The sequence below is a fragment of the Candoia aspera genome, chromosome 4, assembly GCF_035149785.1.
Source record: "Candoia aspera isolate rCanAsp1 chromosome 4, rCanAsp1.hap2, whole genome shotgun sequence".
Classification (NCBI taxonomy): domain Eukaryota; kingdom Metazoa; phylum Chordata; class Lepidosauria; order Squamata; family Boidae; genus Candoia; species Candoia aspera.
The window spans coordinates 24,171,405-24,194,069 of record NC_086156.1 but is presented as its reverse complement, the minus strand read 5'-3'; the positions used below and the strand labels follow the sequence as shown (position 1 = coordinate 24,194,069).

The window sequence follows — 22,665 nt, the reverse complement described above, 5'->3', positions numbered from 1 at the left end:
AGGAAAGAAGGCTATCAACCGTTGCCTTCACAGAGGTTAGTGATCATCTGCAGGCATTCCCCTACATAGAACACATGCAATATATAAGATGTAATATCTTTGCTGTTCAGTTCTAGACCTGGTCTGAAAAAAGTAATAGCACGGCTAGCATATATTCGCTACCTCACACGTTATCATCCTCAAGTCATTTCATCGAAGTTTTTAAAAAACTCTTGCAGGGTTTTGTTTCTGTTTTTCTGCACAATGCAATTAATAAATTGACCGAAGTTCATATTCTGGGATGAGACTATGCCTTAGATACTTATAATCACTGAGTTGTAAGGGGTCATTTAAGCCATCAAAGTCCAACACCAGGTGCAGGCAAGAATCTAAATTGAAATATCCTAGATAGATGTCTGCCTATCACCTCTCTGGAGAACTGGTACCACTATCAAGCCCTCTTATTGTCACATATTCTTTTTTAACATTAAATCTGAATCTGCCTTCTTTTAATTTAAACCCGCTATTCTGTATCCTTGATTCTGGAATGGGAGCTAACGGGTTTTGACCATCTTCTTTGTGACACTGCTATTTTATGTCCCCTCAAGTCTAAATGTACCTAACCTTTCTGATCTCTCTTCACAGAAGAGTTAAAAAATGCTTCTTTCAAAACAAGAGTGCCATTTTCTCCTCCACTCTCCAAAAGTTGTTATAGTATAATTGGTACTACAGTGAATAATAGTAGAATTCAGTTATGTGATGAGGCTCACCAGATGAAGAGCAGTAACTTAAAAAAAAGGATATATTATTGCATTCTATATATTGCATACATACTTTTCAGTGCATGAGAAAATTTCTGGAAGAGGAAGGAAGGAAGGTAGTAGGTAGGCACACAGTTCTCTCTACTGTAATGCCTGATTTTAAAACAGCACCCGCCAATATTAATTTACCTGTGTTCTGGCTACAACCATCTCTATTGATGCCAATTAAATTATAACCAGTAACTCGTTGCCACCTTCGAACTAGAAACTTCATTCTGCATTTAAAATAAAGGGAAAATATGATGTGATATTTAGGACCTCTGATAAGGAGAATGGAATCAATCCAAAAAAAGTAATGCATTATTTTGCAAGTCTATGCATTATGAGAAATTATTGCTAGATATAAACCGCTGCTTAACTTACTATCTCCTTGCTTGCTTTCTGAGTCTTCTCTAGGTATTTTGGAGAATAGTTTCCTAGCTAGAGGGCTTAGCATTAAAGAAATACCTTGTTTTCACCATTTTACCACTTTATGTACATACTCAATTTGATACATTTTATACAAAAAGGATTTTTTAAAAATGAATCTTTTGTGTCTTACCTTGAAATTGCAATTAATACTCTAACAGCTGAGCGAAATCGTGTAAAACTTTTTGAATGGTGTGTGATGACCTCTAGATGAGTGTAGGAAGGCTGCCCGCCCATTCTTGCAATAAGAGTTAAAGTGGCTTCTTCACACTCCTGAAACCCACCCAATAAGAGCAGCAAATATTTCTTCTGGTAAATGAGCGCCTTCCGAAAGCTCTCTGCTCTCAGGTATCTTCCATAAACTCTCTAGATTGGAAATTAAATAATACAGTGAGAAATTACACATTGTGAAGTGTTACGTGCAATCAGGCTTTTTGGTTTCTAGACAAATAGTTCTTTCACAATCTTGCGGCACTGTAAAGATTAATGAAGTTGTTATTTTATGGCACTTGGTCCACTTCATCATCTAGTAAATTGAGGCTGATAATTTATGTAATAAATTATCTTAGATTACCATTCCTAGTTTGTTCCTAGTTTCAGTAATACAGCATGGATATGTGTAATTTCCAATCTTAACTGGGAAAATACTTCCTTCTTCTGAAAATCAGCTAGATGTATGAAGTTGATTTCTCTCTCAATTTATTCCAGGCATATATTTGGGCAAGGGATGTCATCTGAGTCTTTCTACTGTTAGTGGGCCATACAACATCTTCTAGTGATGCTTCAGCCCTTTTTTTAAAATTAGATTTTGGTAGAAATGGGAATGCTTCCCATTGTTAAAAACCACTTCAAAATCCCAAACTGAACAAAATGGAAGTCACTAAAATTCAGGCATTTTGGCACATAGTCTGGCAGGTCCTCTAGGAAATATTGGGGCCTATATATGGTCATGGGGTTCTCACCCTTCGTTAGTCAAAAGAAAAAGGAAAGATATGGAATGTTTGCAGCTAAATTGAGACAAATAAGGGTGCCGCATTTCAGGCTCAAATAATTTGATTTCAGGTTACCATAAAAAGCAAATCAGTGCAATGTTTAATGATAGAAAACAATATCCAAAAGTAGTCAAGAAAAAGCTCTTCACCTTTAAAGCAGCATTTTCAGAATCTGATCCCAGTTCTCTTAGAAAAGCCTCATTTCTTAATTCTGCTCTCAATTTGGCCAGTTCTGCCTCAGCCTCCTTCAGGGATTGTTGCAGACTTAATTTCTCTTTATTCCAAATTTCTTTTTCAGAAGCAATGAGTGCATCAACATTTCTTCCATTATGTAGCGACTGTCTAAAAGTCTTGTGAAATTTCAAAAGGAACATAAAGAGGCATCCAAGTTGGTTAGCAGTGACTATAACCTATTCCTTATTACTAAGAAGTGAACAAAACAAATGTGAGGTGTACACAGCCAAACTGTGTACAATTGCCAAGAAGATTATCAGAGGAAGATCTTGGTGGCTCTCTCTGGTCTCACTTATCATTGGTTGAGTAAATATGCAAATAGGTGTTAACAATCATTATCCTTATGACCTGTGGAAAAAGCTTAATGCTGAACTCAATGCAACTTAAACATATTTGCCTCTTATACATATACATAATGTATGGACGTGACACAAGGCAAGCCTGGTGAAAGGATATGCTCACCTATCCATTATGTTTTTGTGGAGTAAAGTCATTACTATTGAAAACGTTGATTATCTATGAAAGTTAGTTCATGTATATGGAACAACTTGCAGAGATAAACATTCTTCAGTAGTAACTGCAGCTTCCTCACTATTGACTGTGCACAGGATTTCAGTCTAAGTACTGAACCAATTAAAAATAAGTTGCTTTTTATATGCATCAGTTCTTCTAAAATACAAAAAATATTAAAGGGAAGGCTGATAATTACACTGCAGAAATGAAGAGGAAATCCCTGTGACAAAACCCCTGTGAATTATTTTTACCAGAAGGAAATCCCTCAGTCTATTTTCATTTTTTTAAAAAGCTGTAGGTTAAATGAAACATTTCATATTTAACATTGCAGTGGGCTTACAAGTTATTTGACAGTCTGTCCAAACAAATAAGTACTTAAGATGGACTGAAAGCCGATGTAACTTCAAAGGAAGAAAAAACATACCGAGTCTCCACAAGATCCTATGTGTTGATGTCTTCTAAGTTCCTTCTCCAGTTTCATGACTGCATTCCTCAAATTGTTCTTTTCCTCACTCAATCTGCTAACAAACCCAGTCAGTTCAGCATTCTGTTTTAGCAGTCTTTCAGTCAATGAAGCTGAAGATGGCAAATCTGAACTAATCTAGAAGGAAGAAAAATAGCAAGTAAAGCAGCTGAAAATAGTCTGAACTCATCTGCGATTAGAAAATGTAATGCAGTACTACTTTCTAAGATATGGAGAGGAAATCCCAATCACAAATACAATGCATATTTACATTGCATAAAAAATCGATTGCTTCTTTTCAGATACATCTTACATAAAAGATTGCACTTCATTATAATAGGTTTTTTTTTACATTATCTACACGATTATTTTATTGTTTTGCATGCTTTACTTATTTGGACTCATTGCAAATTGCCTTGATTACTTCATATAAAGGCAGAAATGAGACAGAACTGCTTCACAATTCTAGATTCCATGTGGTAAATAAAACCATTTTGAGCTCTCTAAAGACCCAACTGCACTCCCTCAAATTACAATTTTAAATGTAAAACAATCCACATGCTTTAAAACAGCAAAACTGAAGTTATCTTATCCTTGCAAATATACACAAACTAACAGTTTATATATACTATTTTCTCATCTTAAAAACAGGCCCAAATAAGTATTTGTCCTCCCTGTCCCTGAATGTTACCGCCAGGCTGGATAAATCAGACAGCAGTTGTAATTTTAATAGAACTTCTTCAATGTTAGTTTGAATCCCAATTAAGTCTTCATCATCTGCCTTTTCAAAGGGTAACCTGAAATGAAAAAAATACTGACATTGTGTAGCATGACTGAACATAAAATACATATAATCACATATGCTTCTCCTATCCATGCTGTTATTTTCCTAACTCTGCCCTCATTATTTTCCTATGTCTATCATAGATTATAAGCACCTCAGGTTCAATAATGGTGTTTTGTGAAAGATGACATGCATAAAAGTTATTACAGAAGAAGGATTATGATTATAAAAAATCCAAAACAGAGTTAAGACTGCTATCTATAGCCTTTATTTTATGTTAAAACATAAAATAACAGAAAGTAAACCATACATCTATATGTATGGCTTAATATAATAATATTTTTACACATTTGCTTTAGAACTTGTCACTTTTATTTATAACTTTATTTATTTATTTAATTTTTATCCTGCCTTAATTATTTTTTATAAATAACTCAAGGCAGCGAACATACCCAATACTCCCTCCTCCTATTTTCCCCACAACAGCAACCCATGAGGTGAGATGGGCTAAGAGTGAGTGACTGGCCCAAGTTCACCCAGCCAGCTTTCATGCCTAAGGCAGGACTAGAACTCACAGACTCCTGGTTTCTAGCCCAGTGCCTTAACCACTAGACCAGACTGGCGTTATACTATATTTCCTTATAACCTGGCTTTCTATTACTCACACCATATACTCCTAAATTGCAGCATACATTATATATAGGTCTTTCATCATTGTATTGTTATTAAACATAAAATAATCTCACCTGCAGGCAGCTTTAGTGGCCAACTGTTTCAACTTGGAAAACACATTTCTCAGCTTCTGCCTAACCATCTCAAGCTCTTGAGATTCTCTAGCAGCATCACCTCCTCCTCCTCCTCCAATGCCAGTTATGGAAGAATAAGACAATTCTTTTGCTTCAGATTGTCCCATTTTCTGCTGGAAAATCCACTTTCTTGTCCGTTCATTAGATTCATCCCAAGTAACCTGCACATAAAAGTATGTGGGGAAGGAGGGGAAAGCTTGCTTTCTACTAAATAATGAACATTAATTCTAAATTCAACTAAAGACATTTTTAGGCATGTGGCATTTATACTTTTCATGTACACACGATTAAACAGTACTTTTACTGAATAATTATTCAAAATAAATACTCTGATTTATTTATAGTGTAGTGTAGTGTAATTCATGATAGTTTTTATTGTTCGTAAGCTGCTTTGGAAGGGTTTGTATCCTGAATGACAAGATACAAATAAATGTAATCTATAAATAAATATTAAGGTGCATATATTGTGAGAAAAAACTATTCAGAAAATAAAGTTGCTTATGTATGCATAGCTTCAGCAAAGGATCGTTACCTTGCCGTGGTGCTGGAGCTTGAGCACCTCAATGATGCCATGAGCTAAACCGTGAAGGGCCACCCAAGACGGGAAGGTCATGACAGAGAGGTCAGACTAAATGCGATCCCTGGGGAAGGTAATGGCAACCCACCCCAGTATTCTTGCCGTGAAAACTAAATGGATCAGTACAACCAGAGATATGTCGGTATACCATCGGAAGATGAGACCCCCAGGTCGGAAGATGGTCAAAATGCTACTGGGGAGGAACAGAGGATGAGCTCAACTAGCCCCAGACGTGATGACGCAGCTAGCTCAAAGCCGAAAGGACGGCTAGCGGCCGACGGTGCTGGTGGTGAACGGCGAATCCGATTTCTAAGGATCAACACACCACTGGAACCTGGAATGTAAGATCTATGAGCCAGGGCAAATTGGATGTGGTTATTGGTAAGATGTCAAGATTAAAGATAGACATTTTGGGCATCAGTGAACTGAAATGGACTGGAATGGGCCACTTCACATCAAATGACCACCAGATCTACTACTGTGGACAAGAGGACCACAGAAGAAATGGAGTAGCCTTCATAATTAATAGTAAAGTGGCTAAAGCAGTGCTTGGATACAACCCAAAAAACAACAGAATGATCTCAATTCGAATTCAGGGCAAGCCATCTAACATCACAGTGATCCAAATATACGCCCCAACCACAAATGCTGAAGAAGCTGAAGTAGAGCAGTTCTATGAGGATCTGCAGCACCTACTGGACAACACGCCTAAAAGAGATGTTATTTTCATCACAGGAGACTGGAATGCTAAGGTGGGCAGTCAAATGACACCTCGAATTACAGGTAAGTATGGCCTGGGAGAACAAAATGAAGCAGGACATAGGCTGATAGAATTTTGCCAAGACAATTCACTCTGCATAACAAACACTCTCTTCCAACAACCTAAGAGACGGCTTTATACATGGACTTCACCAGATGGACAACACTGAAATCAGATTGATTACATCCTTTGCAGCCAAAGGTGGCGGACATCTGTACAGTCGGTAAAAACAAGGCCTGGAGCTGACTGTAGTTCAGATCATGAACTTCTTCTTGCACAATTTAGGATCAGACTCAAGAGATTAGGGAAGACCCACAGATCAGCTAGATATGAGCTCACTAATATTCCTAAGGAATATGCAGTGGAGGTGAAGAATAGATTTAAGGGACTGGACTGTTCAAAATCTTGCAAGATGATGCGGTCAAGGTAATGCATGCTATATGCCAGCAAATTTGGAAAACACAAGAATGGCCATCAGATTGGAAAAAATCAACTTATATCCCCATACCAAAAAAGGGAAACACGAAAGAATGTTCAAACTATCGAACAGTGGCACTCATTTCACATGCCAGTAAGGTAATGCTCAAGATCCTGCAAGGTAGACTTCAGCAGTTCATGGAGCGAGAATTGCCAGATGTTCAAGCTGGGTTTAAAAAAGGCAGAGGAACTAGAGACCAAATTGCCAATATCCGCTGGATAATGGAAAAAGCCAGGGAGTTCAGAAAAACATCTATTTCTGTTTTATTGACTATTCTAAAGCCTTTGACTGTGTGGACCATAACAAATTGTGGCAAGTTCTTAGTGGTATGGGGATACCAAGTCATCTTGTATGCCTCCTGAAGAATCTGTATAACGACCAAGTAGCAACAGTAAGGACAGACCACGGAACAACGGACTGGTTTAAGATTGGGAAAGGAGTACTGCAGGGCTGTATAGTCTCACCCTACCTATTCAACTTGTATGCAGAACACATCATGCGACAAGCTGGCCTTGAGGAATCCAAGGCTGGAGTTAAAATCTCTGGAAGAAACATTAACAATCTCAGATATGCAGATGATACCACTTTGATGGCTGAAAGTGAAGAGGAACTGAGGAGCCTTATGATGAAGGTGAAAGAAGAAAGTGCAAAAGCTGGCTTGCAGCTAAACCTCAAAAAAACCAAGATTATGGCAACCAGCTTGATTGATAACTGGCAAATAGAGGGAGAAAATGTAGAAGCAGTGAAAGACTTTGTATTCCTAGGTGCAAAGATTACTGCAGATGCTGACTGCAGTCAGGAAATCAGAAGACGCTTAATCCTTGGGAGAAGAGCAATGACAAATCTCGATAAAATAGTTAAGAGCAGAGACATCACACTGACAACAAAGGCCCGCATAGTTAAAGCAATGGTGTTCCCTGTAGTAACATATGGCTGCGAGAGCTGGACCATAAGGAAGGCTGAGAGAAGGAAGATCGATGCTTTTGAACTGTGGTGTTGGAGGAAAATTCTGAGAGTGCCTTGGTGTGCAAGAAGATCAAACCAGTCCATCCTCCAGGAAATAAAGCCAGACTGCTCACTTGAGGGAATGATATTAAAGGCAAAACTGAAATACTTTGGCCACATAATGAGAAGACAGGACACCCTGGAGAAGATGCTGATGCTAGGGAGAGTGGAGGGCAAAGGAAGAGGGGCCGACCAAGGGCAAGATGGGTGGATGATGTTCTAGAGGTGACGGACTCGTCCCTGGGGGAGCTGGGAGTGTTGGCGACCGACAGGAAGCTCTGGCGTGGGCTGGTCCATGAAGTCACGAAGAGTCGGAAGCGACTAAACGAATAAACAACAAAATGTATGCATAGATATTTGGGAGTGGAGAAGAGAAACTGCCTTTAGAACAAAGAATTCTAAAGAAAACTTTTAGCATATAAAAGTTGGTCAGGTTAGCTTATTTTAAAATTATTCTACGCTGTCACAGATTCTCCAGCTTTTAGAACCGTTACTTACCTATATAACAGTTCTAAAAGCTACAGAACCTGTGACCACGAAGAATTCTTTTAAAATAAGCTAAATCTGACGAACTTTTACAAGCTAAAGCCAGGACTCCCAAAACACTGGAAAACTAAAAAAAAAAATTGATTGTATCATAGGTATTTCAAAGTGCTCTTACTGCAAAAATTAACAACAATAAAGAGCTTTGGGAAAATCCTCCAAACAAAATCTATTGTAGTTATTAAGATCAAGTTTATATTCATAGTTTTTATCTTTCACTTGTTTTTGTTTTGATCCCTATTTTACTTTTTAACTCTTATATTTTCAGTTGTTGTCTTGATATGTTATTTCCTCAGAAAAGCAACAGCAGCAATAATGACAAAAAGGAGATAGATACGTTCATGATGGCAATGACTATCAATGATTACTAGTTATGGCAGCTATGCACTACCTCTAAGAGTAGCAGTCTCTGAATATCCATTGTTGGGAAATAATAAAGTTTTTATTTATGTAAAAGCTTAATACGCTATCTATAATAACAGTTGCCCTGTTGTTGACTTGACAGCACAGGATGGAGTACATGTGAGACATCACAGCATAGGAAGGAGTACAGGTACTCCTCACTTACCAACCACTCATTCAGCAACTGTTCAAAGTTATGACAGCATTGAAAAAGGAGACTTACGACCAGATCTCAAAGTTGCGGCTGTTGCAGTGCCCTCATGGTCACATGGTTGTGATTCGGATGCTTGGAAACTGGCCCACATTTATGAAGGTTGCAGTGTCCAACAGTCATGTGATTGACATTTGCAACCTTCACAGCCAGCTTCCAACAAGCAAAGTCAATGGGGAAGGCAGCAGAAAATCACAAGTTGCAGTCATGTTATGTTGTGTTTAATGACCTGTGGTGATTCGGTTAATGACTGCAGCCAGAACTGATGTTATCAGTCTGCGTGGTCATGTGACATTTCACTTAACAACTGTGCTGACGGTCCCAATTGCGGATGGTAAGTAATGACTACCTGTATATGGGATGTACAGTAGGAATAGCTATATGTAGTTTGGACCTAAGACATGGTCCCAGAAAGCAAACAGCAATGGTCAAAGCTGTTTCAGCACCATCCTGCACCTCCTCAATCTTTCAGCAGCCCTCAATACCATCAACATGGTATCCTTTTGGATTGGCTCAAGGGCTTGGGAGTGAGGGACACAGTGTTGCAGCGGTTCTCCTCCTTTCTCAGAGGCCAGTTCCAATCAGTGTTGGTAGGAGGATAGCAGTCTAGCTCTGGACTCCAGCTTTGTGGGGCACCTCAGGGCTATATTCTTTCCCTGCTTTTTTATCATCTACATGAAGCTGCTGGGGGAGGCCATCTGTCAGCACAGGATACAGTATCATCATCAGTATGCATGCATGTATGTATGTATCTGCCTCAGGCTGATCAAGTAGTGCTATAAAGGTTCTGTCCCAGTGTCTGGAGTTTGTGGGGGCTTAGTTACAGAAGAAAAGGCTTCAGCTCAACCCTAGCAAGATTAAGTGGATGTGGGTTTGGGTTTTCCTGATCCTGGAACTGGAGATTTTCCATCCTTGGCTCTGGGAAAGGTTGCACTCCCTTGCTTAGAACCAATGCACTATCTGGGGATCTTCCTGGACTCAGTTCCTGCTTCAGGAGCAAATGGCAGCTGTGGCCAGCAGGGCCTTTGCGCAATATTGACTTAAGTACCAATTGTGCCGGACTATGAAATCCTGCTTGTGGTCACTAATGTCTTAGTCACCTCCTGGCTGGACTATTGCAAAGAGCTGTATGTGGGTCTGCCCTTAAAGATGACTGGTCCAGAATGGAGCATTTAAGTACTTATGGGTGCACCTTTCTATAATAGTGTAACACCATTACTTCGTGAGCTGTATTGGTTCCAAATAGGCTTCTGGGTACAATTCAAGATGCTGGCTATGGTCTATAATGCCCTACATGGACATTATAGAACCAGGAACAGGTTACTTAAAGGTCAACTGCAAGATTATTTCTTCCCATCCCACATAGGATTTGCATGCTCCAGGTACCTTCCTTGAAACAGTATGCCTTTTCTGTTGCAGTGCCTGCTCTCTGGAATGATCTCCTTCCTGATTGGCCCCAACCCTACTGACTTTTAGGAAAGCATTAAAAATATGAGTTTTGTCCTGGGTGCTGGGACCAGGATTGTTAATATGTTTTCTACTACAGATTAAGGTTACTATGGTAACTAATCATTTTGGCCGGGTGAAGAGGTTGAATTTAATTGTCCCCTTTTCACGTGTTAATGGTCGCATTGCCTAAGGGAGGAACTTGCCTGAACTTGTTTTAGTTTCAGTTTCCCTTCTGTGTAGGCTTGCAGAGAATATGCAGCTGAGAGAAATCTCTCCTCTCAGCAAACAGCCTTTAAATATATTTGTTTTCTGTAAATAAATTATTTTTATAGAAATGCCTGGTGTGTGACTTTTCTGATCTTTCCTGGGCCAAATGCTTTCTAGTACTGTGCCAACAAGGATGGTAGGAGATGCCACCTTATGAAGCGTATTGTATTTTGAGGGTGCAGGTGATTGTTTATCAATTTTGCTGTTGCAATTTTACTAAATAAACAAAATGGAACCAGCTTTAAAATAAAGTCTGAATAATTTTTCAGTATTAGCATATATGTACAAACATATTAAAAACATAACCAATTACTTTTAACCAGGGCCACTGCTTCATTTCCCTCTGTTAAGGTGAGAGCAATAACAAAATTGGTGCTGATATATGACATTTTCCTCATACTACTAGTGTCAGCTGCACTATGGGAAACAATGAAACATACTAAAAATGAGCAATAAGCAAAGGCAGATTTAGAAAATTACTTCGGAAAAATAACAAATGCAATTGTATTAATAAGCACCTACAATACTGAAAGGCAAAATAAATTTTCCTCTGAGAGAATTTGCCTCTGAGAGCTACATACCTCATTTACAGTCTGACATGTTGCTTTTTCCACCTCTGATCCTACTTCTTTTCTCTGCATGTTTTGCTGTACTTCTTGGACCATTTCTTGACGTTTCTTTTCATTACACAGCAACTGATGAACCTGTTGTCTCTCTTCTCCAAGTTGCCATTGCAAGTCTTCCACTCTGGACTCCAGTTCATGTATTTTTTTCTGTGCCAGAATATTAGCATCTTGTTCTGCCTGTAGAGTTTTCCTCTGAATCTGCCTCTCTTTTTCCACCTGTTGTTTCAATTGCACATACTCCAATTTGTTCTTTTCCATTTCATTAACCAGTACAACTATACGGCTATGCTTTTCATCCAATTGTTTTTGCAGATCTTTGAACAATTCGTCTGCAGGTGTAGAACTTCCATCCCGCTTTGTCTGTTCAATCATTTGGAGCTGGGCACATAAGTCTTTTTCTCTTTCTAGGGCACTGCATAACTCAAGAACTTTGAGCCTCTCAGATTCAAGCAGTACTTGGAGCTCAGAGTTACAGCTATGCTCCTGAGATAGTTGGACTGCAGTTAGTGTTTCTTGGGATTCAATCTTCTTTTGCAAATCATTTGACAACTCTCTTTCAAGCTCCAAAAGATTACTCAGTTCTATATTTTTCTGTTTTTCATTTTCAAAAGAATATTTCAAATCCTTACAAGAGAAAAGAACAAAAGAAAACTGTTAGTACATAGGCTTTGAAAAGTTCACTGGAATATACCATAAAAAAACATTTTGAAGAGTCTTAGAACCTGATACTTAAAAGTTGGGGAAGACTCTAGCCATGTGCTTATCTTACTAGGATCCTAATTCAAGGTTTAACTTAATTCAGAAATTTGTTCAATAATTATTTTTCTGGACTTTAGTAGTATATTGAGGATACATGTAACATGGGGAATACTTGCAATTTTAGGAGTAAAGCTGTAAATCGTAACTGTTTATTTTATTGTTAGCAAAGCTATCTTGGAATAAGGCATTCACTATACAAATAATGATCAGGCATGAAAGGTTGACCTAATCTGAGACCTGGTTAGACTTGCTGGGAGCAAAGGAGATATGAGTCAATTTCACTGGCTAAGTAACCAATATGCAGCAGCACTAGAACAGGTTGGAGTGGGGAAGAAGAGATTGTCACCTATCACAATCTGTTTGGAGTATGCTGTGAGGGTTTGTATCTAGTATTTGTACCTAGTGTCGGTACCTGGAGAAAGAACAGAGATCTTGCTGATACACTGCCCATGTTACAAACATTTGATGGTGTCATAGTATTTCAAAGTGCTCTTACTGTAAAAATTAACACAACAATACAGAGCTTTGGGGAAATCCTCCTTCTTTATCTTAAGAAATCTACTGTATTTCTTAAGATAAAATTTATATTCATAGTTTTTAATCTTTAAAATCAAGCAATGTGAAAGAGTAAGAGGGTTAACTTCACCATCACTGCATCCTTAAACAACTGCCAAAGAGGGTTTTCTTACTGACTAGAGGCTAATTCAGAGGCAGACTCAGGATACGTTTGTGATGCATTTTGAGGATAACATTACTTGCATCTGCTTTTGTTAACTATATGGGGGCCGTGTCTGGTCAGAGTTATACTTATGGAATCAATTTCAGTTACTGGAACCTAAGGAAGTGGACATTTCTGGAGGGTTAAGCCAATTATCTGAGCTAGATCCTTACCCATCATAATTGTTAGGCATCAGCAGGGATATTACCTGTGTTCTCCAAGGAATGGACAGTGCCTCTTTATCTGAGAGAGTTATAACCACTGCTTTGTAGGTAGTGATGCTGTCTTTCCTAAAAGAGCTCCTCCCAGAAAGCTGAGCTTTTTGCCAACTATCACCAAGTTGTAAATATTTCTTTCATGAGCATGGTGCTGAACATTGAGATGGCTACCTAGCTACAAGCATACTTGGAGGAAACCAGTTACCTAGGTCCATTTCAATCTGACTTTAGGTCTGGATAAAGCACAGTTTAGGTGTTGTGATTAGTTTCCAAATGGCTTAGGAAGCACGTGATCAAAATACTGCTTTTTTCAGTGCCATCCAACAATGCATTAGATCAGCTGCGATAGCCCTGTTCATAGTTCCATTGGTGGAACTCAGATTACAGTAGGCCATGAGTAGGGCCATCTCAGTGCTCCAGGTATGAAACTCTCTCCTGAGGGATGTTTGATTGGCTACCATTGCTGACTTTATTCAGAAACAAGCAGGATCAGACTTGGTTAACACCTGGATACGAGACTACCAGGAAACCCCAGGGATGCAGGCTAGACTGGGATGTTGAGGAAATCCTGGAAGAAGGCAATGGCAAAGCACTTCTCTACTGTTGTCAAGTAAACTACATGTACATGCCACGTAGTCACCATGAGTCAAGCTCGACTTAAAGGAATCTTTACTGTTTTACCCAGTTATTTATAGAATAACAAGTCAGCTAGTTATTTTGCTTTTTCGCTTTTAAAAAATTAATGTTGTTTATATTTTCTATTCTTTGTAAGAACGGATGGTTTAATTTTGATGATTATATTTAAGGCTATGTTTATTGTTCTCTTATAAACTGGAAGAACAATACAGAAATGAAATAAATGCACAAGCAAACAAGGAAACACTATTTCAAATGCCTACCGACATATTGTTTATGTTGCTTATGAAATAGGGATTAAGAAACAGTAAAGTGAAAACTCACAAAGAACAACATTGGTTTTTGTGGCTTTTTTCCTTTTTTCCAGTTAGAGCAGTACAAGAATTCAAAGGCCTTTCAGGCATTTACGTATTTTGCACGCTGGTTCTACACTGATCGAACTTAACTTGAACTTGATGAGAAAGAGGAACGTTTTATATACTTATTAGCAGCACATGTTACCTCATGGAAGGGCCCAGATTGAGTATCAGAGCATATGCTTTCTATACAGAATGTCACTGGCTCACTGCCTCACATCTATGACTCAAATGTTCAGTTGATAAATGGCATGCAAGACCTCTGCCCAAGTCACTGCAGTCCTGCTACCAATTAGACTAGATAATATTGAACACACTGCTGTAAGGCAGATTCTTATATCTCAGAAAGGTGGAAATATTTCTTTGTGTAATAAAACACACATTCCACTATCTACAGATATTCCAAGAGATTGCTTGTTCTTTCATAACCCTCATTGCTCAGCATGGATTATAGAGATAAAGTATGCACAGTTCAAGGTTCAATCAAATGAAGTAGATTGGCACTATTCCAAGAGTACTATTAGATATTATAGTGTACTATCTCAAGCCTCCAGGATTATGTTGTCTTATTAATATATAAAGATACCTTAAAACATGTGAATAGTGTACCACAGGTACTTCTGCTGCTGCCACCGCCTTCTCCCTCACAATTATACTATGTAAATGTTTATTCAAATATGTGAATATTTATTATATTGACAACTTGTTTCATTAAGCCCACAGAGAAAGACTTTTTGTTAATTATTCAGTGGAAGAGACTACATATGGTACAGGGAAACTGCTGACAAGAATAATTAGAAATTATTCTAGTTTTGGTCACTGAGGCATTTGAAATGCACTCTGCTTTTCACAGTAGTTTGTTGTTTTAATCTTGAGCCTCTGTCTGAAAAGTCTGAGGAAATACAAACATTAAAGGTACAGGCTTAATTCTCAATCAATGTACCACATCTTATTTAATATACACTAAAGCGTGAATGAATGGAGAGCCAACTTGGTCTGGTGGTTAAGGCACCAGGCTAGAAACTGGGAGACAATGAGTTCTAGCCTGCCTTAGGCATGAAGCCACCTGGGTGACCTTGGGCCAGTCTCTCTCAGCCTAGGAAGGAGGCAAGGGCAAACCGCTTCCAAAAAACCTTGCCAAGAAAACGGCAGGGACTTGTCCAAGCAGTCTCTGAGAATTGGACACGACTGATTGGATTAAAAAAAAAGCGTGGTTGAACAACTCCTCCCCGCCCCATCATCAACATCAACATCATCTGTGTGACCATCAGTTCCATGGTACATTTTGAAGAACCAAGACTGGTTACCTCAATCTCTTCTTTTTCTCTTTTTCCACTGTGTTCTACTTTAGCCTTCTCCTTCTCCAGGGCCCACTGAAACTCCCTTGATTTCTTCTGTTCACTTGTGATTGTATCTTTTAAGATGTCAAATTCAGTTGCTTTCCCTTTAAGTTCATTTCTGACAAAAGTTAAGATAAATTCCCTTTACAAACTCCATTTGAAAAATAACTAAAACAGGAGAAAATATTTACGTTCCTTTGTGTGCTGAGGGCAAAATCATACATTACAAGGCAAACATGCAGTTTTCCTAAATTTTGCTTCTTAATAATAATTGTGAGATAGGTATGTAGCTGAGAAGTAGTGTTAACTTCTTTCTTGTCCACTACCTCTACTATTAATCTTCCCTTATACTCGGTAAAATGAGTACCCAGCTTGCTGGGGAAGGTGACGACTGGGGAAGGCAATGGCAAACCACCCCGTTCTATAGTCTGCCAAGAAAACATCACGAAAGCGGCATCCCCCCAAAGGGTCAGACATGACACAGTGCTTGCACAGGGGACTTTCACCTTTCATACTCTTCTTCTTTTGCACTGGCTGGGTTAACATATATCATTGTATGTATCAACTTGTATCATTGTTTTTCTTGTATCAACAAAATTCAGCAAGCAAATAAATCAGATTAAAACAATCTGATTAAAATAATAAATTCCAGAGCACGTATGCTATAACAGGCTCTTCTAATCTTAAAGACGTTTAAAAAATGATTAAAGGCAAAAGAAGTCAAAGTGAATCTTGCATAAAAATATGGGTAAGAATAGAACACTCTCACTTTAAAGTTGACTTTTAAAAGATTTACTGTAGGATCCTCTATAGCTCTATTGAAAATAGCCCCTGAAAATTATACCTGATGGCTTCCAGATCCCTTAAGTGCTTATGTTGTGCTTTTAGTGTTGTTTCCAGTTCCAGCTTAGTTTGCCCAAGTTCGTTCTTTAGTTCTGCAACCACCATCCTCTCAGAGCTGAGCTGCTCCTGAAGTTCAGCTGCTCTGTCCTTGGTATTTTTGAGCTCTATTTGCATTTCCATATTGTATCCCAACAATTCTAGAAAGTACATTGTCACACAGTAAGGAACTGACTAGATATACTAGTCTGTCACAATGAAACAAAATCCTGAACAAAGAGCAAACCCAGTATCTTATTTATAGAAAACATTTAACTTCAGCAATAATAATAGAAGGGTGTTTAATCTTTAGTCCTTTCATGAAACACAAATTAGTCCCATTACAGTGTTCTCCATCACAAGGAATGGGTATTATAAACCCATTACAAGAATTTCACTCCAGCTAGGCCACTAATGTCTATTCTCCAAGCTGCTGAACAATTATGTGAAATGTCTTTAACCTGAGATGTCAGGCATCATAACAGGTAGCTGAACCTTATGGCCCCGACATTATTAGTGCTACTTTCTGAAGCTGGCTAACTGAGATCCTATGATATGCTATTCAAGCGGAGTTTTGGTATCCTTATATTCTTAATTCATATATACCAAAAATAATACACAATTTTTTTTTTCAAACTGGAAGGAGTGTGAAAGTAACCCCACAGAGCAAACAGTCTGTATGTATAATACCTTGACATTTTGGTTCAATCTCTATTTCTTCCTTTACATCAGTTTGCTTGTTATTTAGCTGAGCGTGCAACATATTGATTTCCATTAACAAACTTCGTCTGTCTGCATTGTGAAGGCAATCCAAAGCACTCCTCTGATATGTCACCTTTCGTTAGTTATAAAAAATAAAAATCAGAGAGAAGTACCAGATTAATAACCCAGTTTATTATGCAGAACTTGTCTTTAGTACTCATATAGTTAACAAGTTCTCATCTCAGATGATTTATAGAAATGTACTGGATTTCATCAACAGATGAATAAAAACATTTTTTCATGAGATCTTTTTTACGTATGGGTGTTCTTAAGTTGCAGTCCTTCAGTTTTATTAAACATGAGTTTCAGAGAATATTCATAACAGCACTGTTGCAGTAAAAGGACACTTCATCATTTTTCTTACAATTACTTTCCAGTCCCCCAAGTTGGTGCCCTTAGGATGTACTGGAGTTATAATTTCTGTTTCCCTAGTCACGATGGTTATTTCCCAGGGTTGGGAAAAACTATTTTAAAGTAAAAAAGAATTTACTATTGAACACGATGGAAAATTTCGCATCTATTTTGGCAAAAAGTCAAAATAGTTGCTTTATTTATTTGCAAATTTATATGCCAAATGCTCCCAACAGCTATGGGTGAATACCAAAACTATTATAAATCAGTCAATCAATCAATCCATCAATCATAAAACTGAAGTGTATACAATTAGAATAAATAGTACAATCATAAAATGTAGGACTATGCAAAATTACCCAAGTGTTCTCTGCTTGTAACAAAACTTGTGTGTTGTCAGAGTTTTGTTTTCAGCTTGAAATAAGCTCATTGTTCTGTGCCATATTTTAAACAAAAATTGACGAGCACTCTTTCAAGTTTCAACCAAGAGGGCCTGAGAACCTATGATTACATTTTTGTTTTGTAGCTTGTGATTTTTTATAATTCCCAGTAGTCAGTACAGTAGTGTGGACTAGTTATGTTCTTGCTGCTACTGGATGAGGGGATATTTGGCCAATCTTAGCAGTGCATTTTGAGTGTTTTGACTGTTCAGAGCACTGTGACTGAGCCATTGTTTGTGACTCGTGATTGGGTTGAGTTATTTCCGAAGTTTTTCCAGCTGAGCCAGTACACAGTGAGGACCAGTCATGGGCCTCCTTCTACTGATGTAGACTAAATGGGTTGTGAAGGAATGGAGCATTACAAGGAAAGCAACAGGACTCAGAAGACTTCAGCCTGCATGGCTGGTAAGTACATTGCTCTGTTTTTTTAAAAAATCTTTACTGTGAGGGAATTAGTGTTTATAGAGTTGGGTTGTGGGCTGTATGTGTACTGGGCATTATTTTGCAGATAGTTAATGCAAAAGCATGTTTGTATATGCTACATGCTTCACCACATACATTTCAAGTTTTATTCTAATAAAATACAGATGAAATGGACTTTTCTGAATGGAACTGTATGTAATGAAAAAGAAATGAAAAGTCATTTCCATTCTTGATAAATCCCATCATAAAAGATATTTAACACTCCAAAAGACAAAAAGGTCTGGCTGAAGTGTTTGAATATTTTAATAGACTTCAAATCCAGCAGCAGTTTTTTCCAAGTAAGGAAAAGGTAGTGCTCACTTACTGACCAGTTCAGTGACCATTTGAAGTAACAATGGTGCTGAAAAAATAACTTTACAACCAATTTACCACCATTTACAGCCTTCACAGCGTTCCTCAGTCACGTGATTGCCATTACAATCAGTACGCGTTGTCCTGTGCCTGACCTCTGTTTTTTTCCTTTTTTCCTCTTTGCAGAGCAGAGAGATTGGAGAGGAAGGGATTGCAAGAGAGTAAGCTATTTCCTCTTCTACACATTGAAAGCAGTGCAATCATGCTGGCAGTGGGAAAGGGTCAGGCAAAGGAGAGATTGCTTACAAAAACTGCTTGTCCCACCTCCCCATGGAGAGCAGAGAGATTGGAGAGGAAGAGATTTCAAGAGAGTACTGTAAGCTGATTGCATAGTGCACCTGCAGCTCCCAGCCCCAGGCTGCCAGCATGACTGCATTGTTTCTGTTGTGTACAAGACAGTAAGCAGGCACTTGAGCATCCAAAGGGTGGGGGAGTGGTTAGGAGGCGAACCAAAGCCAGAGGTGAGAAACTGAGTAGTCTTATCTCTTTCCAGCTAGAAAGCACAGTCAAGGTCTTGTGATTTCCACTTAGCAATTGCTGCGCTTTGTGGTGGAGTTTCCGGTCCCAAGTAGTGTTGTTAAGCAATGATTACCTGTATAGGCCCTGTCATAGTAAAAATAAATGTGTTGTTATGAGGCACCTTTAGCAGATGCTGTAAAAAGTGTTTCCTAATAATCTAAGAGCACAGGATGGACTGAAAGCAGTAGGCAGCCTACTGTAAGTAACATGGAGCTAAACCAGGGATTGGCATCCTGTCAGCTGGCTTGTGGTATGTGTATATGTCTGTGTCTGTCTGTCTGTCTATCCCTGGTCTGCAAGAACGTGGGACAGAGCACTCACCACCTCTTCAGGTGGCCTTTTCGGTGAATTCTTCAACAACTGTCTCAGTGTGGGCAGAGTCACAAGTCCCCTGGCAGCAGTGGGATGGCCTCTGGCCCTACACAGAAGAAGGTTGCTGACCCCTGGCCTAAACCATGTAATGTTTTGTCTCTGAAAATCTTGGCAACAGAGAAGCATTTTCATTTGCAAGAGTATATGTAAATAATTCTCATGAAACATTTTTGGATATGAGAGTGATTGATAGGAACACTGACAAGACTTAAAAAACATCATGAGCAAAGCAGCTTTTTAACTGCTGAAATAAAGACAACTTTTTTTCAGTAATTACCAAGAGAAAATCACTATTTTTGGTAGGGTATAATTTACCTGTTCTTGAAGCCTCCTTTCCAGCTGATCTATTAGTCCCACAGCGTCTTGAATACCTACTTCTGTCAATTCAGTTTGAAATGCTGCTAGAAGAATATCCTTTTCTTTTTGGAAAATTTGTTGAACAGCACAGAGAAGTTCAGCTCGCCAATCTGAGATAGTGTCAGAGGATTCAGAGTCTGCATAGAACTAGAGCAATATGAAAGCAATTAAGTAGTGGTATAAATATATTAAAGTTTTGAAAAGAATCAATTGTTCTGACTTTTTGTTTATGTTTTACGATATATTTATATATTACTGAAAATTCTTAGCTCTCTCACTTTTTAATTTAATGAACATTATAATGACTTCCAGTAGTCTTAAGAACAGATTTATGACTGTATGTTATCATGCATTTAGTATGATTTGGCAATTTTGGCAGTTCCTGTTTTATATGAACTTTTTTTTCCTTTAAAACAGCTTTCCCCATCATGGAAGGTTTCCCATTCCACATGTATTACTGTCTGGAATTCTGAAATCAGAGACCCAGTATATCTGCAGACTGGGGAAGCCTGCTTTAGCCTCTTCAAAATCATTTTTGAAAGGTATATACAAAATAGTTGTGAAAATGCAGATTAGTGTTAAAGCAGAAACAGAAAAGTCAGAAGCCCTACAGAATGTAATCAAGCTTTATTTCTTCTCTAAGAAGCTTTGTACTGAAGATTACTATATACATGACTAAGATTATAACACAATACACATTTACCCAGACATGTGAAAGAGCAGACTGTTAACAAATTTTTGAAGAATCAGACCAGAATTTGTCTCAGCTGACTCTGGTTAAATAAAAGAGCCACTTTCATGTGATCCAAAAATAATTTTAAAACATATTTCTATATATTTTTATAACTAGAGAATATAAATAGAACATTTCATAATGTATGTGTGTACCCAGCACATGTACTGACTGAAATTTAACAGTTCTGTGATCATAAATACCTGGGTTTGTCTGTGAATCTGCATTTTGGCAATTAACTCCTTCAAAGATGAAATACTGCTTAAGAAAGCCTTACGTTCTTCTACCCAAGGTTCTAGTTCTTGTTTAGTAGGAACAACTTCACCTTCATTGTAAGGAAATTCTGTGAGAGAAAGTACCTGTATGCCTTCATGATGAATAGCTCTTAGCAATCCCTAGGGGGTAAAAAGCATCAAATATGGCATTAATTGAGGGTGAGATATTAATATTCCCTTCCCAATGTTAAGAAACTACTTTAAGAATGTGTGGGTGGGAGTAGAAGGAAAGAAAGAGAGAAGAAAATTTTAATTAGAGTTGACAACTAAATAGTTAACTCATTATAGGCACCCGGAGTGTGGAAAATAATTCTTGTCATTGAAATAAATTGAGAGACCTTAAAGCCGTCATGAAAAACAGATATATAATTTCGAGGACACACTAGAAACTGAAAGGATTTTCGATCACAATTGTTTTCTACTTAAAAATCACAATAGCTCTTAATTACCTTGATTTTCTTTGGAAGAAAATCTATTGCAGTTTCCCTTTCATCTCCTACTGTATCTGATATGCTTTCTGGTCCATGGTTTGGTGCTAGATATCTTCCTTGGTTCCAGTCCGAAGCAGAGTCTAAAATAATAAGTCAAACTGAACTATCAAATCATAAATAAATAAATTCATTGTTTTTTTCCAGGTCTTACTGGTCACTCTGAAAATTAAGTTAACCAATATGCTCTTCCAAAAGATTAATATTCTCTTACCAATATAGGATCTATCACTGGCAACAGAAGTTGCAGACTGTGCTACACCCGGGATCCCCTAAAATGGGAAAGAAATTATAGTTAACAATATTACTATTTAAATAAGAATTTCTGTTATAATAGCTAAATTTAAAAACACTGCAAACTTATCAACATAGTAGGATTGCTATTTTAACTTGCTATGGTAATGTACTAGGGAAATAGATTTGGACATTTATCCAATTACTGCTAAGCAATGGAAGATCAAAGTGTTTTCATTGGTGTGGTACCTTAATGGCATTTGGAGAGCAATGAAAGCTTTCTCTGTGAGAAACCAAGTATTGTTAGCATTCTATATAGCACATACCTCTTTATTTCTTAAGACGTCTATGACGTTTTTCAAAGCATTACGTTCTTCTGTTAATTCCTGTACTGCAATAAATTGCTCTCTTTTCAACACTTCTGATTCTGAGATATGCCTAGTCTCCATGTCCATTATTTCAGCAGCATGTAATTCCTGCATTTGTTCGATTTTTTCATTGAATTCTCTTATGATTTCTGTAACTTCTTCTGAAGAATATTCATTTGGTAAATCAATCTGAATTCCTTCACTTTTGACAAGGAGTTGTGAGGTTTGGTTGCAGCTACTGATCTGTTGTGCTTTTTCAGTCTGACTTGATGCATTTATCTGTTTCGTGCCTATTTGCTCCGGTTTTACAATATTCTTCTCCTTCCTTATATATCCTGCAATTTTTTCTTCTGCCTGAGCTAATTTATTCCTGGTGTGCCCTAGTTCTTCTTGAAGACGGATCAGGCTTGTTTCTTTTACCTGTAAACAAACATAAAAGTTCAGATGCTTCCAATCTCAATCTTACAGAAAGAAATTAAAACTGGTAAGTACTTATGGTCTTATTAAATCACCCAGTTCTTCTCAAATATTTTGAAGTGACATCCATCTCTAAGTATACATTTCGGACCCACTTATAATTCTATCCTGTATTCTTCTTCCACTACAGAAACTCATGAATATCATCATATCACTAGATACTAACAGATGGCAAGTTTAAATCTGAATTTTCATTTTTAATACATAGGTGATATACATTTTATTAAAAAA

At 37.9% G+C, this 22,665-nt stretch overlaps 1 protein-coding gene across 2 annotated transcripts in view; it reads right to left on the bottom strand.

Moving 5' to 3' along the window:
- Positions 1-22,665, bottom strand: part of AKAP9 (A-kinase anchoring protein 9) — a 125,994-nt gene that overhangs the window by 2,990 nt on the left and 100,339 nt on the right. For both annotated transcript variants that reach the window (XM_063303609.1, XM_063303610.1), the window contains 15 exons: positions 21,916-22,377; positions 21,570-21,627; positions 21,317-21,438; positions 20,796-20,987; positions 19,818-20,006; positions 16,915-17,059; positions 16,190-16,385; positions 15,313-15,463; positions 11,319-11,942; positions 4,941-5,161; positions 4,102-4,207; positions 3,372-3,548; positions 2,350-2,550; positions 1,342-1,574; positions 930-1,015 (listed from right to left, as the gene is read on the bottom strand). In XM_063303609.1, the coding sequence (XP_063159679.1) occupies positions 930-1,015; positions 1,342-1,574; positions 2,350-2,550; positions 3,372-3,548; positions 4,102-4,207; positions 4,941-5,161; positions 11,319-11,942; positions 15,313-15,463; positions 16,190-16,385; positions 16,915-17,059; positions 19,818-20,006; positions 20,796-20,987; positions 21,317-21,438; positions 21,570-21,627; positions 21,916-22,377 (3,163 nt within the window). The remainder of the gene's footprint in view (positions 1-929; positions 1,016-1,341; positions 1,575-2,349; positions 2,551-3,371; positions 3,549-4,101; positions 4,208-4,940; positions 5,162-11,318; positions 11,943-15,312; positions 15,464-16,189; positions 16,386-16,914; positions 17,060-19,817; positions 20,007-20,795; positions 20,988-21,316; positions 21,439-21,569; positions 21,628-21,915; positions 22,378-22,665) is intronic.